The sequence below is a fragment of the Homarus americanus genome, unplaced genomic scaffold (genome assembly GCF_018991925.1).
Source record: "Homarus americanus isolate GMGI-L3 unplaced genomic scaffold, GMGI_Hamer_2.0 scaffold55640, whole genome shotgun sequence".
Classification (NCBI taxonomy): Eukaryota; Metazoa; Arthropoda; class Malacostraca; order Decapoda; family Nephropidae; genus Homarus; species Homarus americanus.
The window spans coordinates 3,201,798-3,218,476 of NW_024713650.1; the positions used below are offsets into that span (position 1 = coordinate 3,201,798).

The 16,679-nt window shown below is 37.2% G+C and overlaps 2 protein-coding genes across 7 annotated transcripts in view; one reads left to right on the forward strand and one right to left on the reverse strand.

Moving 5' to 3' along the window:
• LOC121873593 (DDB1- and CUL4-associated factor 1-like) overlaps positions 1 to 4,927 on the reverse strand; it is a 56,333-nt gene extending 51,406 nt beyond the window's left edge. For both annotated transcript variants that reach the window (XM_042377247.1, XM_042377240.1), the window contains exons 1-3: positions 4,778 to 4,927; positions 1,747 to 1,920; positions 622 to 852 (exon numbers count right to left, since the gene is read on the reverse strand). In XM_042377247.1, the coding sequence (XP_042233181.1) occupies positions 622 to 852; positions 1,747 to 1,899 (384 nt within the window). In that variant the 5' untranslated portion in view covers positions 1,900 to 1,920; positions 4,778 to 4,927. The remainder of the gene's footprint in view (positions 1 to 621; positions 853 to 1,746; positions 1,921 to 4,777) is intronic.
• A 124-nt stretch (positions 4,928 to 5,051) lies between these two features.
• On the forward strand, positions 5,052 to 16,372 carry LOC121873610 (S-adenosylmethionine sensor upstream of mTORC1-like). Of its 5 annotated transcripts, none has more exons than XM_042377272.1 (5): positions 5,052 to 5,084; positions 5,677 to 5,789; positions 7,020 to 7,165; positions 9,751 to 9,868; positions 13,848 to 16,372. In XM_042377272.1, the coding sequence occupies exons 1-5, from the start codon at positions 5,063 to 5,065 to the stop codon at positions 14,766 to 14,768; spliced, it is 1,320 nt and encodes a 439-aa protein (XP_042233206.1). In that variant the 5' UTR covers positions 5,052 to 5,062; the 3' UTR covers positions 14,769 to 16,372. The 5 variants fall into 5 exon arrangements, with proteins under 5 accessions (XP_042233206.1, XP_042233214.1, XP_042233186.1 ...); XM_042377280.1 differs by having other exon boundaries at positions 7,023 to 7,165; XM_042377252.1 differs by lacking the exon at positions 5,052 to 5,084 and adding an exon at positions 5,211 to 5,356.
• Positions 16,373 to 16,679: the final 307 nt, after the last annotated feature.

Consider the following 16,679-nt stretch of genomic DNA (forward strand, 5'->3'; position numbering starts at 1 on the left):
GGTGTTTTATCCCAGCAGTGGGTGGACCAGCATTTTAGCTTAAGGTCCGCGTACATGATATTCCTACAAATCTAAAAAAATAAAAAATAAAAATAAAAATAAATAAATAAATAAATAAAAAAGTTCAGATTTTGTCCAAATTATCCGAAATCCGGATTAAAGGGGTCCGAATTAACGAGGGTCGACTGTATTGCTCTTATCACTGCAACAGTCAGAAGGACTCTCATCTTTCAACCAGAGTAAACACATGATGACTTCTGTAGTGTATTATATGCTAATGCTACGACAAAATTTTTTTAGTTTTAATCTCAGTCACTTGAAATCGCCATGCATTATCAAAATTAAGGCATTAACTGACAATTTCTGGAGTATTTTGTGAATGAAAAGTCAGTGGACCTAAAGTTTATTCCTGGTGTGAGCTTAAAATTGTATATACAGGCATTTTGAAAATTTTGAAGTACAGTATAGTAACTTACATGTACGTACTGTACCTGGTGATGGGCTTTTAAACTAGTGAAAAGTGTCAGTCAGTGGCTCAAAATGTCATCGCCAATACAGACCCAGAAGCCCAGAGTACAGTACAGTACAGTTCAATACAGTAGTAAATAAAGCCTATCTTACCTGAGGGATATCAAGGCCATAGAGCAAGTCTATCAGCAGACGACACGCTGCTGTGTTAAGGTCTGTAGAGTCTTGTGTCAGGCCCAGGCTAGAAAAGTAATTCTCACGCAAGTAGTGATTAACTAATTTTGTCACAAAATTTTCCTTTTTAAAGAGGGCACGTAGAATTTGTCCCAAAGCACATTCTGGTTCAGAAGTCACTGGATGGCGATCATCAAATGGGTCTGGGTCCTGGAAAAAGAAAAAAGGTATCAGCACACTAGATTCTTGTAATCAGAAAAAAAACTGTTGTTTGACATTTCTCAAGTATTAGTGAAAAGTGAAGGTCTTTTTCTAAGACAGAAGAAAAATATGAAAATTCTTGCACTTGGAGTTGTGCAAGTTTACAGCAAAGACAACATAAACTGGAGTGCCAAGAGAAGATTCGCAATGTTACACACAATGAGGGAGGCAAGCAACTATATGAAGGGGAACTTATCCATCCTCATAAGGAGAGCTTTTTGCAAATCTCAAGATAAAATTGTTATCTGATGAATTCTGAAAATTTAATATTACAATCAATCTGAAAATTTCAAAACCCAGACAACTGTACACACGAGAACCCTTTAAAGAAAAAGAAGTTTGATGCTACCGGCTCTCGCTCCCCAGCACAAGTTGCAGTAATCCCAGTGTTTTCACACTACCTGTACTGGAAAGCATCCATACTAAAAATGAGTTTCTTTGATTTACATAATAATACAGTACAGTACACCTTATTCTCTCCAGTAGCTACCTAAAGACAAGATAAAGATACAAATAAATTATAGATAAATCAAAATCAGCTGCAATAACCTTATTTTCTGCCTAATTTCAAGCATTGATAAACACTCAGCTGTTATCACCCTAACAATGCACATTCTAGCAACAGGTGTTATCCAAGTGCACAAGTTTTTTTTAAACCACAACAAATGCAGAGAATGATCAGAGTACACACATCAAAATGGTGATTATGGCTTTAGTCTCTATTTATATTCATACAATGATAGAGGTTAACCCCAAAAATTTTCATAAATAATGAACAAAGTCAATGGGACAGAAGCACTTTATTTTAGCTCAAAGGTACCGTACCATGCTATTATTTCTTACTTTTTTAAGGAAGTTAAAAGTTTCTCTTTCAAATAGTTCACAAAGTTTGATGAGGTGGGGTGTTGGGTCCTTGGATGCAACAGACTGGTCCTCCTCCCACAAACGAAGGATTTCTTGCAGCTCCTGAACGATGTCGCGATTAGAGCTTGGCATTGTGTCGGTTCTGTGTTTTTCCTAGAATATGAAAAATAACCACAAATACAACGGTAATTATGAAGAGTAGAATCATCCAACCTACATTATGGGAGAGAAAGGTGGAACAATACATTAAGGAGAAAACATGTTAATGGAGTAGGCAGGCGAGACACTGTACTGTACAAGTGTTTACCACTCAGGTGGTCAAGCCTTCCTACTGTAGCAAAGCTCAAGGACCTACACTGGACATAAGATAAAATAATCCATCTAAGAACTTCTTATGAAATATCATCTCTACATTGCTACAGTTTGCTTAAAGTTCACTGTTATTTAAGCTATGGTACAGTATAACATCTACAGTTAGATGATGCACAAATGCAGACACTGAATCAAAGTTGAAGGGGCCATTACTCCACAAATAATAATAAGAAAAATACTGTACAAAACTCATCCATGATCTTATGGGTAATACTCTGCAACTTAGGAACGAGTTTACCAGTAGGTCCAGGATTTTTGTTTATGGAAGTTAATATATATTTACCTCGAGAATATCCCCCAAAAAATGATAAGGATTTAATTTTGTTTTCTTCTGAGCAGTAATCTACATCTCTGCAGGGGGGGGGGGGGGTTAGAAATGGAGGACTGATCCAGATGCCCTTAGCAAATACAGGTACAGTAGCTCTCAGTAATGTGTAGCCAACTTTTAGGACACAACCATCATGATGTGCCTCCTCTCCCACCTTGTCCCCAAATAAACACTCGATCCACAATAACAAAGATCCAATGCTGGCCTGTTGTCTCTGTCCAGTACAGTATACTAAATCAAATATACACTGTGCCTATTCCTGCAGACAAATTTCATCATATTGACTCTAGTTTAAGGTTAGGTTAGATTTCTCGACCATTGTGTGAGACAACATGATGAGGTTTGTCATACGATTAGCCTCGACCTTAAACACAAATGGAAAGAGGATAATCGTGTGGATGGGTCCTCCCTAACTATAAACATTTCACCATAGAAGACATGTTTTCTTACCTCATGAAAATGACAGAAAATGTACCAGGGACATATTTTGTGTATCACCACCTTTATGATTACTCCAGTATTTACATGTGGGAGGCGCAGACAAGCTTCTGTGTGTCTGCTATGTAGGTTTCTTCCAAGGTTTAGAAGGGATTTTTAGTTTTATTTTAGAAAATTTCAATACACGATAACTTTAGCATATTTGGTTAGGTTATGTTTGGTTGATTAGGAAAGGTAGGTCAATTTGGTTCATTGTATGAATGTCAAATTATCAACGAGGCATTAAATAAGTACCAGGTACAGTACTGTTATATTCTATACTTTATCATTCATAAAATGTACTAAACTAACCTAAAATAATATTTATCTTATATTTTAATCTCCTAAATAAATTTTTAAAAAGAATCTATTACCACGAGAACGTAAATAATTGTGTAAAGTGATATTACACAAAATGTTAGTGCTACTATAGTGTGCGGTCTACAAAGACATGATTAGTCTAACCTAACCTAACTTAACCTGAACTAAATATCTTGGAGACTGCTCACTATAGCAGCACCAAATGTTTTCCTGGTACAATTTGGGGCATTTCATGAAGCAAAAAATTCATTAGTATATCTTCTATGGCTCTATGTCCTACAGCTGGTGGTAAGGCAGTGCCTCTCTCTCCTAGACTATTACTAGAAAATATATCACTTCAGTATCACTATCTTAACAACTTTTTTTTAACTAATAATGTTTTTTCCCGCTGGTAGCTTACAAAAAATGGAATAAGTGACACACACACAATGGCTTAGTTACCTTCCGACATCACTACTCATGTAAATTAAACCAAACCATCACTGAACTGTGATTATAGCAGGAAAAGATCATCAAGTCACACAGTCAAGTTAGGTCAAGTGGTTGCTGCTTCATTCATCCTACAGTTCACAGATAAAGTTTGGCAATGCTCAGTGGTTCATTCCTGTTATAATCATGCATAATACAGTTATTATTTACTTTAAAATCTACCTTTCTGAAAGTTGAAATTGCTCAAAACACACACACAAAAAAAATACCATTGGAAAAACATAGTTCAACGTAACCTAACGTACACCTAACCTGCTGGATGACCTAAACGATAATAATACCAAAATATTTATAACAGTTAAACAGTTTATTGGCTGGGAATTGATGTAGTATCAAACATGGTTAGAAACAGTCTGAATGATCAGTAATATTTTTTTATTTTTTTTTAGGAAACTTGTTTTTTGTTTTTATGTTTCAAAATAAAAATTAAATAGGTAACTCCTCTATGTGACAAGACAAAACAGAAGCTAGTTAAGAAGACATGTGCACCCAGGCCTTTTGTGAGACATGACCAAAGATGTGTGTTATCTAAGGTACATGTGGGTGAGAACATTACACCTGGCACCTCCTGTTATAGGCACCAGCTGGCCCTAATGTATGATAGATTGTCACCACCAGAGCACCACAACCTCACCTGAGACATGACCTATATCTCTACCACAAGTACACCCAGTGCCTTATTTTACATATCATCATTAGTAAATACAAACATAAACATTTTCCCTATCCCACGACACTGAAATGTATTACCTGTTAACATCACCTCTTATCTATAACTCTTTCTTACCTTTACTATCAACATTTCAAATAATCAGTCCTTTATCTAACCGATAGTCACGTTATTATGACACATTACACGATATTATTATATATAATTACCAAATGTGGGTTATTAAGGACAGTGTACGGAGGGAAGTTTGAATCACCTGAGATATTCTCCCATCACACATATTATAATCATTCTCTTACACCCCGTTTACTTCACACGGTCCTCACTTAATTAAACACTCACTACAGACTTACTCTAAAGGTAGTGAATAAGGTATAATCCACGTGTTAGTGTGACTGGAGAAGGTTTCCTCGAGGGGCCACCATTCACATGTCTCCTTACGCCATTGTTTGGGATAGACTGCTATAAAACATCCACTACCACCGGTTAATATATCACACTAAACTATACATATATAACTAATAATATACACCAGGAATAGATTATACAGAAATATTAAAATGGTATCATTAAATATATAATAAATGTGGTAGTGTTATATAATAAATGTATAGTATTATTAGTGTTTACAAGAGTGAATGAATGAACCTCTCAACTCTGGTAAAATAAAAATAAAAATATATATCTATAGAACCAATAGCCTTAGCTGATGTAAATACTGTGATATACCACTAAATAAATGGTTCTTTCCTAAATATAAATGACAACTTTATTTATTATGTTGAGGTTTGTGGTTGAGTTCAGTAGTGGGTTCACCTGAGGCTCACCTGGGTGGCCCTAGGGGGTGTGTGGTACCATGAATGACGAGGGTAAGAGACTCGCTGAGGTGGTCAAGGGCACACACAAAAGGCTCAGGAGAAGGTATAAGTTAGGTAAAGTCTTCATCTTGTCTCTGTGTTAATGATGATTTAGGTTGTAGATAATTCAGTCTCTCAACCAAACTCCAAAAGAAGGATTGTATTTTGGTGGGTCAGGACAACCAAGAGGAAGGTTTTGGGGGGTTTGACCTCTCATTGTGAAATAATTTTAAACACAAATAATCAAAGTTAAGTGACACAACATAAGATAAATTGCAAAACTTACATGACTATTGTTGACAGTAAGGAATCATTGTGTTAGAAGATAACTGGAGTATTTTAGGTTAGGTAGTTTGGTGTTTATATTAATGATTAATTATTTATTGTAATTTCAGGTGAAGATGAAACTCAAGTCTGGCAACAACACATTCAACATGTAGAGGAGCTCCACACATATGCCAATGCCATGCATACATTAGCTACCCAACACTGGGAGCCACGACAACAGGTGCTAATAGAGTTAATGTTTTCCTGGTGATATGTGCTTTGTGTTGTTCACTGCAGTTACCAAACCTTGTGGTAACAGAACAGTAAATGAAGTGACTGTTACTATGTTATTTTACATGAGTGTTAGTGTTCTCTATTCTCAGGTTTCACTATTGACAACCTAACCAAAAGAGTAAAACCCAAAAGAACATTCAGGACTACTTTTACTTTTATCCTCTTCTTTATTAATCTGATAACTCTCATATACCAGGGTACACGACTTTACCAACCTGACCTATATCACAAGAAGCTTGTTAACTGTGAAACATGATACTATGAACACTGGCCGACACCAACTACTGTACTGTATACTCAGGTAAAAAGGTGTGGTAGTAGCCCTATGTACAGTAAAAGCTTTATTAAGGGTCAGTTTTTATATTTACCAATACCTGTACAAATATTCAGTCTACTGTACTGTATTTATTTTAGCACAGTTCTGTCACCTTTATTTTAACATGTAATAGTTATTGTTTATAAACAGATACAGTACTGTACCAATCTTGTATTATCATTAATAAGAATGTCAACTGTATAAATGATTCTCTGTTGCATGACAAAATTTATTTTAAGAAGGGTAAATTATCAAAGTTTATAAATAAACAAATCATAAGTTCTTTAAATAAATTATAATTTATTGGAACATACAAAACAAAATAAGTGTATTCTTGTACAGTTTTGTTTAGCAATGAAGATTATATTGGTAGTGTACCTGCCACTGTACTGTACTGTACTATAACAGAATTCAGTCCAATTTTAATCTAGCTCCAACTTTAAAACAAAAAACAAACTTTTTTAACAATGTTTTTTGCCAAATACTGAACTAAAAGGAATTACTGTACAGTACAATGATGTAGTACAGTACTCTGGTGGGTGATATTTGACCACCTTAAGGAGTAGTTACTCTACCTTACCAACTACCGGTAAGTGAGTGCTGGGAGTCCTACATATACTGTAATGCCCAGTTCCCACTCTGTAAAAGCCTGATGACAACCAGAACACTATGCCATCGGGTAATCGTGACTAATCCACACAAATATGTTATGGTGATAATGATAATGACTGCATTATATGTGAGAAATAGTAAATTTCATACAGGGTATAGACGTTTAGAAATAAATATTATTTTTTTTGCACAGATTAATAATATGATGTTTGATATCTCATCAAGATTGTATTGGAGAATTTGTCTTAGCAGGTGAACACTTCTCGAGTGACTTGGGTTCACAATGCCATCATGCAGTATTTCCACGGAGGAGACATACAACGTACAACGGACAAAGAAATGCGCAAGTTGGAACACCTCGGATTGAAAATGGATGAGTCTAACATCGCTGACAGGTCTGTGGTGTTTGTTACATGTTATCTGTCATAACTCTACCAGCAGCTCCCCTCTGAGGGTAGCCATACCTAAAGAATCTCTAGGGTGCCCTATCACTACTTATATTCCTTGATCTGTCTATTCCCTTATCCGTTGCCCTGTTCTACACTTATTGTATTGTTCCACATGTCTCCTTTATGGGGAGTCTCCCTATGCACTGTATCCTTCCCACATGTTTATACCATCTCAACAATCCTCTCCTTAACTGTTCCACTGTTTACACCCTCTTCTTCCTCTACTACTCCATACACTTACCTGGTTCTAGCTAGCCCAGAATTAACTCTTGGTTCGTTCATTTTTAATACTGTACTGTGCTGGAATTTTTAAGCATTCTCCAGGTACTTTATTCCAAGTCCATATTTCTCTGCCATAAGCTAAGGTAAGAAGTTTTCTAATCCTTCGAGAGTTTATTCTTTACTTCCCAGCTTTCCAATACCATCCTCCCATGTATAGTACAGTATTGTTCTTTCCCTTATTTCTGTCTCTTTCTTATAATTTTTCCTGAAAATTATTGCAGTTACATGACATATTTTACTTACTCCAGTATTTTAGCTGTGATTACCTGATGGCCTGGTGTCCTGGTTACCGTGAAGCAAGCTTTATGGCCGAATGCCTCCATCACGAACCCACTGTTGCCTACCTCTGAGCAAAACCTTGACATATTCATCATAGTTTTACAATCTTCCTTACAACCTTTCACCTGATACTTTTGCTGTTATCTGTACCATCTGATATACTCATAGTGGCATGTACATTATTTCCTCCTCTTATTGTTTCAACATCTGACTGAACACCATCCATTCTCAGACTTTTTCTTAGTTTTAATTTGCTTCCTGCTGTTATTATCTCCTTAGATAGGGCTGTGATAGGAGGGCTGCATTAATACAACACTGGACATTCAATAGAAACCCCCCAGTCCACCCAGCTGTGAATTGGTACAGTACCCAACTTTGCAATTAAAAAATGAAGACAATTGAGTGCTGCGTTAGTTACGCTCTTCTTTGTGTACCAAAGGTTTAATATTCAGTGTGCTGTAGCCAACCTGCCCTAATGGACTGTAAGGGCTGTAGGACCCACTTTCCCCAGTGGCTTTCTTCTGTACTTCCAGTTTCCTTACTCTTTGTTCCTTTCCCCAACATGAAGTCTTTGCATCTTTTTCTAGCAGTAAGAACCATTGAATTATCAGAATATTTCCACCATTTACTTACTACAGTATCACTTGTTTCTGTTAATAATTTTCTGCCTGTAGACTTATTCTACTGCTGCTTCTCCTTTCCCTGATGTTTGACGGGAAGTAATGAAAGTACTGTACAGTATTGGCACCAAAAAGAAATAAAGAAAAATAGGGCAATTATGAAACCATATAGTGTTTTGGGTCATTGGCCATATCTCATGTTCATTATGGACTAATTTAATTCTGTAATAACACATTTACACTCACATTAATGAAGCTGGTCAAGTAATGCCTTAATTATTATACAGTGGTCCCTCGGTTAACGAACACAATTCGTTCCAGAAGGTCGTTCATTAACCGAAATCATTGTTTCAATGTGATTTTGGGTAATTGGTTCCAGCTCACCGAAAATTACATACATAGTAAAAATAAATGCAGTAAAGTACATTTACTTTGAGGCGTGTATGTAGAAGGCTCCTGGTTGATGATGATGATGATGATGGGAATTAGAAGTGGGGATGGAGGAGAAGGGAGAAGAGAAGGAAGTGGGGATGGAGGAGAAGGGAGAAGAGAAGGAAGTGGGGTGGAAGAGAAGTCACCCCCATGCTTCATGCTGTCATTTCACCCATAAAATTTTAAGTTCACTTGGTGTAACTCAAGATTATTTTCTTTAAATCAACACAGCACTGCACTATATATTGTCAATATGTAAAATAAATTTCAGAATGACCAATAATTGTACTGTAAAAATGTAAAAATAGTTTATGTTCAAGAGAGTCTCAAGCAAGATGTTACCTCCATTGACCAGAGATACAAACTGACGCCTGTTTGGTGAGTCAAGTGGCTGTTTGGCACACTAAAAACTAGTTCCCTGTACTTCAATTATGTTAAATAATTGTTAAAATGACTACAAATTTTAATATAAAACTTGGAAAATTATTGAATAAAGTAGTACAACCTTCTTGATATTTACTCAAATGGGAACGAATTTAAGCCCTAGAACCAATTACTGTATTGGCGGACTAATACTACAGCTGGTGAGCAAGCGAAAACATATTGAGTGAGAATTGGTAAGGAATTCGTTAACCGAATTTTTTTCGTTAACCGAATTGAATATTCTTATGGAAGGTAATTTGTGAACCGAAATTTCGTTAACCGAGGGATCACTGTACTGTAATAGCAAGTGGACTGGAATGGAAAGTAGCTATTATTAATTCTTGTGGTGCCATGTACGTACATATGTACAGTAGTCCTGTTTTTTCAAGACTACACAGCAAAACTCAAAACAGTTTTTGTTCATCTATTGTAATAAGTATCACTCAGTTTATGTTGATTGATGGTGAGTAATAATATTTTTGTCTACTTCTACAGATGTAAAGTTTTGTTAACCTCAAGAGTGAAAGTCTTAGATGTGGGAAGCTGTTACAACCCCTTCCTTGTGTACAAAGAGTTTGACGTCATGGCTGTTGATCTTTGTCCAGCTCATCCGGTATGAAATTTTTCTTATGTATTATTGTAAGGACAGATTTTGCAGGTATACAGTATAGCAGGGATGGCCAACCTCCGGCGCATGTGCCAAACGTGGCGCATTGGATGATTAGAAGTGGCACATTGAATCCCTGTGATAATAATAAAGTAAGGCAGTAAGCCTGCTCATTATTTTTAGCGATTTTATTATTTCGTGCACAGCATCAGACTGAAATAGAAGGAAAACTGAAGCTCGTGCTTGGGTCTGAGTTATGGAAAGAATATGTGACTAAGAAAAAGGAAGAATTCAGAAGAAGACAAAATGTATTTGTTAAAAAGAAGTTGTGAAAGTTTGTCGATGACAGAGGTGTCCTATGAAATTGCTTTAGCTTTGGCGAAAAAAGGGAAGTCTTTCTCTGATGGAGAAGAAATTGTTAAGCCTTGTCTCCAAATATTTGCAAGACGTCCTGGTGATAAAAGTATTGAAAGGAAAGCAGACGAAATTGCTCTATCAAAGCAGACAGTTACGAGACATACCGAGGAACTCTCTCATGATGTATCTCACCAACTGAAAGACCTTGTCCATTCTTGTACTTTCTTTTCTTTAGCTTTGGACGAATCAACTGACATATGTGATGTAGCCCAGTTAAGCATTTTTATAAGAGGAATTAATGATCATTTTAGTGTCTTTGAAGAACTTAGTCTTGAGTCGCTTCATGGAAAAACAAGAGGATCAGACATATTTGACAAAGTAATATCATGCCTAGAAAATCTACAATTAGATTCTAGTAAACTCATCACTGTGTGTACTGACGGAGCGCCGTCAATGATAGGTAAAGTCGCCGGGACTACAACTTTGCTTGAAAACTTTTTAAATCGTCCTCTACTAAAATATCACTGCATTATACACCAAGAGTCACTGTGTGGAAAAACTTTAAATTTGCAGCATGTTATGTTACCGGTTGAGAAATGTGTGAATAAAATTAGAGCAAGAGCATTAAACAGATGATAATTCAGAGAATATTGTGAAATATTAGATTTGGAATATGGCGACCTTGTCCTTCATTGTGAGGTGCGCTGGCTTTCAAGAGGACAGGTTCTGAGTAGGTTTTGGAAACTGAAAAATACTGTTCATACTTTTCTAGAAGAGAAAATTGAGCTACCTGAGGAAAGAGCCCTTTTATGTGATAAAAACTGGTTATTTGATTTGGCATTTTTAGTTGATGTTACCAGACATCTCAATGATCTAAATTTGAAACTGCAGGGCAAGAACAAATTGTTTCCTAGCTTAGTAAATGACATCAATGCATTCAAGATGAAGTTAAAACTGTTCATCTCTCAGTTAGAAAATGAGGATTTGAGCCAGTTTCTGCACTTAAAAGAGCAGAGTGAATGTGCTGCTGATAATGGCAATTTGACAAAATATACTGAAAAAATCAAGTTGTTGCAAGTCATTTGAAAGTCGTTTTCGTGATTTTGCTGAAGAAGAAGACTGCACACTCGCATTTATAAACCCATTTTCACTTAGTGAACAAAAAATAATGAAGATGCCTAGTAACATACAAATGGAACTTATTGACTTGAAAACAAATTCATTATTGAAAATGAAATTTGAAGAGCTTTCCTCAGTCCCAAATGCTTCTGACATGATGAATTTCTGGCGATCATTACCCTGTGAAAATTTCCCAGAACTAAGAAAATTTGCCCAGAGTTATATATGTCGTTTCGGAACGACATATAGATGTGAACAAACATTTTCATCCGTGAAATTGATTAAAGGCAAAACGAGGTCGCGACTGCCTGATTCAAATTTGAAGAATTCTCTGCTGCTCTCGGTAACAAATTTAACTCCAAACATTGAAAGACTGGCGAAATGAAAACAGACTCAAAAGTCTCATTAAAGGTAAGTAATGTTTATCTGCTTTATCAGATATTGTTTTTATATTTAATAATTTTATCATGTAAAAATGCTGATTATGTCTATAAACATATTTTTACAAGTAGTAGACGGGGGTACAAGAGTTGTATGGCGCATCTGAACTCGTGTGTGAACAAATTGACGCATGGTATGTAAAAGGTTGGCCACCCCTGCAGTATAGTCTGGTTTTACGCGCCTAATTAAACCCATGGAGGTCCACGTATAAAGTGAAACGCGCAAATAAAATAACATTTGGGATTAATTGAAATACTGTAGAGACTGGGCTGACCGCCAGACGACCCTTTTTTGGGCTATCGCCGACACAATACGTACGTTGTAGTAAAAATAACATCTTAATTTTATAATGGTATGCACACACAATTAATATTTAAGAGAAATATCAATAATATTAGGTTTTTAACACTTACATCAGTAGAAAAGATGGCTGGGGGGTTGGTTCCGAGGCAGAGGGCAGATTATTGGCCCTCACCTGTATCTCTATCCACCACAGAGGCTAGCAGGGCCTCCTGGTCAAACCCCTCGAAGTCCATATCCTCACTATCACTGACTTGGGCTGGCTGTGGCGGGTGAGGAACTCGGTGATGTTTTGTTGACGGCTAGCATTGATGTGGTCGTGATACAGCTTAACATAGGGCTTCAGGGATTGCAACTGAAGGTTATTAGACACTTTGTAGCGATGATTGACTGGGTCTTTGGCAAGGAGGAGCTTCAATCTCTCAGCTGCCTCGATGACATCTTTCACATCAGCATGTGTTAGTTTCTGCTCTTATTGTTCTGTTCCACCTCGCTGCTCACTGACGTCATCATCTTGCAACATCTCGTCTGCAGTCACCTCAGGTTGCCTGATTACCTCCAGGATGTCGTCGTTGGTGTTCTCGGAGAAGCCTTCAGCTCTAACACCTTGTGCAGCCTCTCTTGCATTCTCTAATGCCACAACGACAGACTGAGCCTCGCCAGCCACAGCTTGTCTCTGCCTCCCACCTGGCATACCCTCCAACACATGACGCCACGCGTGACGAATCGTTGCCACAGATAGCTGCCCCCACGCCTCCACCAAGAAATCAACAGCACCTTCTTGGGCTTAGGGTGGCTTGGGTCAGGTAGTTCAAGGTTTCTCAGGGGTGGCGGGGGTCCAGGGGTAGCCATTATGTAGAAAAAAACAAAAAACAAAACAGGTTCCTGGGCACGAGTGAGTATACGCGGGGACAATGAGACTGGCGCGGCCAAGGTCATCAGCCCTGGTGGCAGGGAAGAGCAAGGTTAAATAGACCAATCACAGCGCGCGGCGGAGGGGGTGCGTGGGTGGTAAGGATACGTGGCCCAATCACAGACCGCGACGTCATCGGCACTAGTCTGACATCAGCGCCCAGCACCTTGCCCGCCGCTTGCCGCGTATATGATGGCATTTACCGCGTAAATAATAATTATCGCGTCTGGACAGGTGCAGCATAAATGGCCAATCGCGTATAAAATATCCGCGTAAACCCAGACTATACTGTATTAATTTAATGTTTTTCTGTCTGTATTACACCATTCTTGATTACTGTACAGGGGATGGAACAAGTGCACCGAGTCTACGATGCTAAAACATTAATGATGGCAGATGGTAAACAAACCTAACATAACAATTATAAAAGATTGTTAGGTTAGGTTATGTTGGTTCATACAGTATTGTTAATTAACAGAACTCTTTTAGCATCACAGCTTCCCTCAAGAAATAACACAACTGTACTGTACTGTACTGTAGTACTGTACTGTACTTCATAAGGTAATGGAGAGTATCTGTACATATATATTATTTATTAGAAAAGTGAATAAAAAACAAACCAAATACGCTTTTCCACAACTCATGTTGATTGAGATAATTGAATCAAGATGTTCACATTATCTGGTAGTCTCACATGTGTATAATATTGTATATTTGACCACCAGAGTTAAGTAATATTTTCCTACATTCAGAGCCAATATGTCACTGTCAATTCTTCCTTAAGCATTTTTTATTACCTGATCTCCCTTTCACACTAAAACATCTTATAACTGTATCTTGTTTCTCCCTTTTCAGTCTGTCAAGAAGTGTGACTTCTTAAGTTTGGAAGTTGTCAAAAAACCCATAGAAGATAATCCTGTAAAGACTGATGTCCACAGTCATCCAAAATTATTACTGCAGTCAGACAAACATGAATCTACGAGTAAAATTACGTCAGTCACAACAGATACTTTACAAGACACTAAATTATTGGTATCGGATATATCAAATACTTCTCAACAAGCAACAGGTAAAGTAGAGTTAACAGAACCTATATCATCAGATAAAAACAGCAAAGAAGGAGCCACAGCTGCCATGCCCGAGGCCACCACCAATAGTAAATCCACACCAATGAGGATTTTGGATGGTGACACAAGGCTCAGTACAGGAATGTCTAGAGAAGGAAGATGTTCACCTGAAATGTCTAATACAAGTATGGCAGAATGGAGTAGGAGTGTAGAAGTGAATGAGAATGTTGAGCCCAAAACAGATCAAGTTCCCAGGGATGAAACTGTAGCATGTCTAGAAGGTGGTTCCTTTGATGCAGTGGTGTTTTGCTTGCTTCTTGAATACTTGCCGTCTCCAAAACATAGATTCTTGTGTTGCCAGAAAGCTTACAACCTTCTCAGACATAATGGTATTCTGTGTGTCATCACTCCAGACAGTAAACACCAGAATGCTAATGTACATCTTTATAAGCTTTGGAAAATAACTCTCGGATACATAGGATTTTCAAGGACAAAATATGAAAAGTTGACACACTTTCACGGGATGGTTTTCAGAAAAGGGTTATATAAGGAAGCCTGGAGATTGGATGCTGCCAGGGAATTATCTCTCATGAAAAAGACTATTGTGAAAAATAAGTTTGTAGGGATAAACTATGATAAAATTGACAGTGAAGTTTATATTCCTCAGGATTTTCAAGATGTGTCAGATAGTGAAGAAGAAACAAGATGAAAGAGAAAAGTCAGGTTATTAATTTTTGTGATACATTTGTGAATTTCCTTTTAACAAGAAAATATAAATGTTCTTTTGATAATTATCACCACCATTGTTCACACACAATGTATTCATCTGGAAAAGACAAGACTGTTAACATTTACTGATGACTTGAGGAGAGTATTTGACCAAGAAACATCCTCAAAGGTAATAATAATGATCACTGACAAGCGAGAGGTAATTATTTTGAGTTTTATAAAATATCTTCTAGAAAAGGTAATAATTAATAAATAATATACAATATATATTATTGTCATGTTTATTCCTGGTGCCTCTCAAAGTGACTGATACAGTATAATGTGTCCACAAAGGTCTAGAGGTAAGGCATGCAGGGAGACCTTGACCAAGGCAGCTGAGACTATTCCAGTGGTCAGCCCTAACCCTTAGTAACAACATCTTCACTACAGTACTGTACTGTACATAATATAGGATGATTGTCTCGACTACAAAAATGCCGATTAATTTTAGATAAAACGTTTCGCTGCCTTGGTTATGAACGTTAGCCATGTTTATAGTTGTGACCATGCAAGCAGTTAAGATAGGAGCAACAAGTCGTATACTGTATCTGACCTTTGGTCTCAGTTGAATCCATAGTTAAAATTTGGGGTTGATGCCAAATTACTGTATCACACTGAACAAATGTTTATGGATGCTGTACAGTGTTGTTCAATACAGAGAAGAAATTACGATGAATGTTCAACAATGAAAGGTCAGGTTACTGCTTGAAGCGGTAACACAGTATAAAGAGTTGCCTGATGACACTGAAGCTCTCCTGCATTACATACTAATGATGTTACTTTCCCAGCATAAGTGAAATGGGTGAGGGATTACTGAAATATAACTTGATATAATAATTTAAACATACAGAAAGTTAACATTTATTAAGGACAAACATAACACTGCTGCTTGACATGCAGAACTGAAGATTCCATGCATAAGCTGCTTGGCACTTGATGCATGTGACCAATTAACCCTTTGTGTATGGGATCCTCTCTGTGCTGAATAAAATCGTCTGGCATCATCCAAATAAAATAATAAAGGTGACATCTGGCAGTGTAAGGGTTAAGAGACTGGTATCAGACAGTGAGGATGTGTTGCATCAAAGGCTTTATCATCTGACTAAGAAAAGTTACATAAAGCAAAGGATATACAGAATCAAGTTGAGAGAGGGAGTAACATGAAAGTATATTTTCAGAAAAGTAGTAGAGTAATACAGAACAAAGGCTGTTATGTCAGATTATGACAAGGGACAAGATAAAACAAAGGCTGTTACCCTGTATAGTGAACAGGGAGCCAGTGTAAAACAAAGGGTCTACGTCCTACCAGAGAGAGGGGATGGTCAGGGCTTGTTATCGGGGATGTGGAGTTGTACAAAATTATAAGTGTGATTTTATGATTAATAATGTCAAATAAAGGGTCATATATTAACTGGGAAAGAAATAAGAAGTTACTTGAGAGGTGGTCGAGGATGTTCTGGCCCAGTACTGTACTGTAGGTACTTGGAAAGTTCAATAAGAAGATTTTTTAGAACTAAGAAAAAGAAAAAAGAAAATTATAAAAATTACCGGGTATTTAAAATAAAATTGCACTGTACAATATATGGAAAACCTTAACAAATACCTGTACAATGTAAACTTACAAAACATACTGTATAATGTAAAAAATTATAGAAATGACTGTAGCCCATAATGGGAGAAGGTTGTTGTTGGCAGCACTACCATGGGAGAAGGTTGTTGTTGTTGGCAGCACTACCATGGGAGAAGGTTGTTGTTGTTGGCAGCACTACCATGGGAGAAGGTTGTTGTTGGCAGCACTACCATGGGAGAAGGTTGTTGTTGGCAGCACTACCATGGGAGAAGGTTGTTGTTG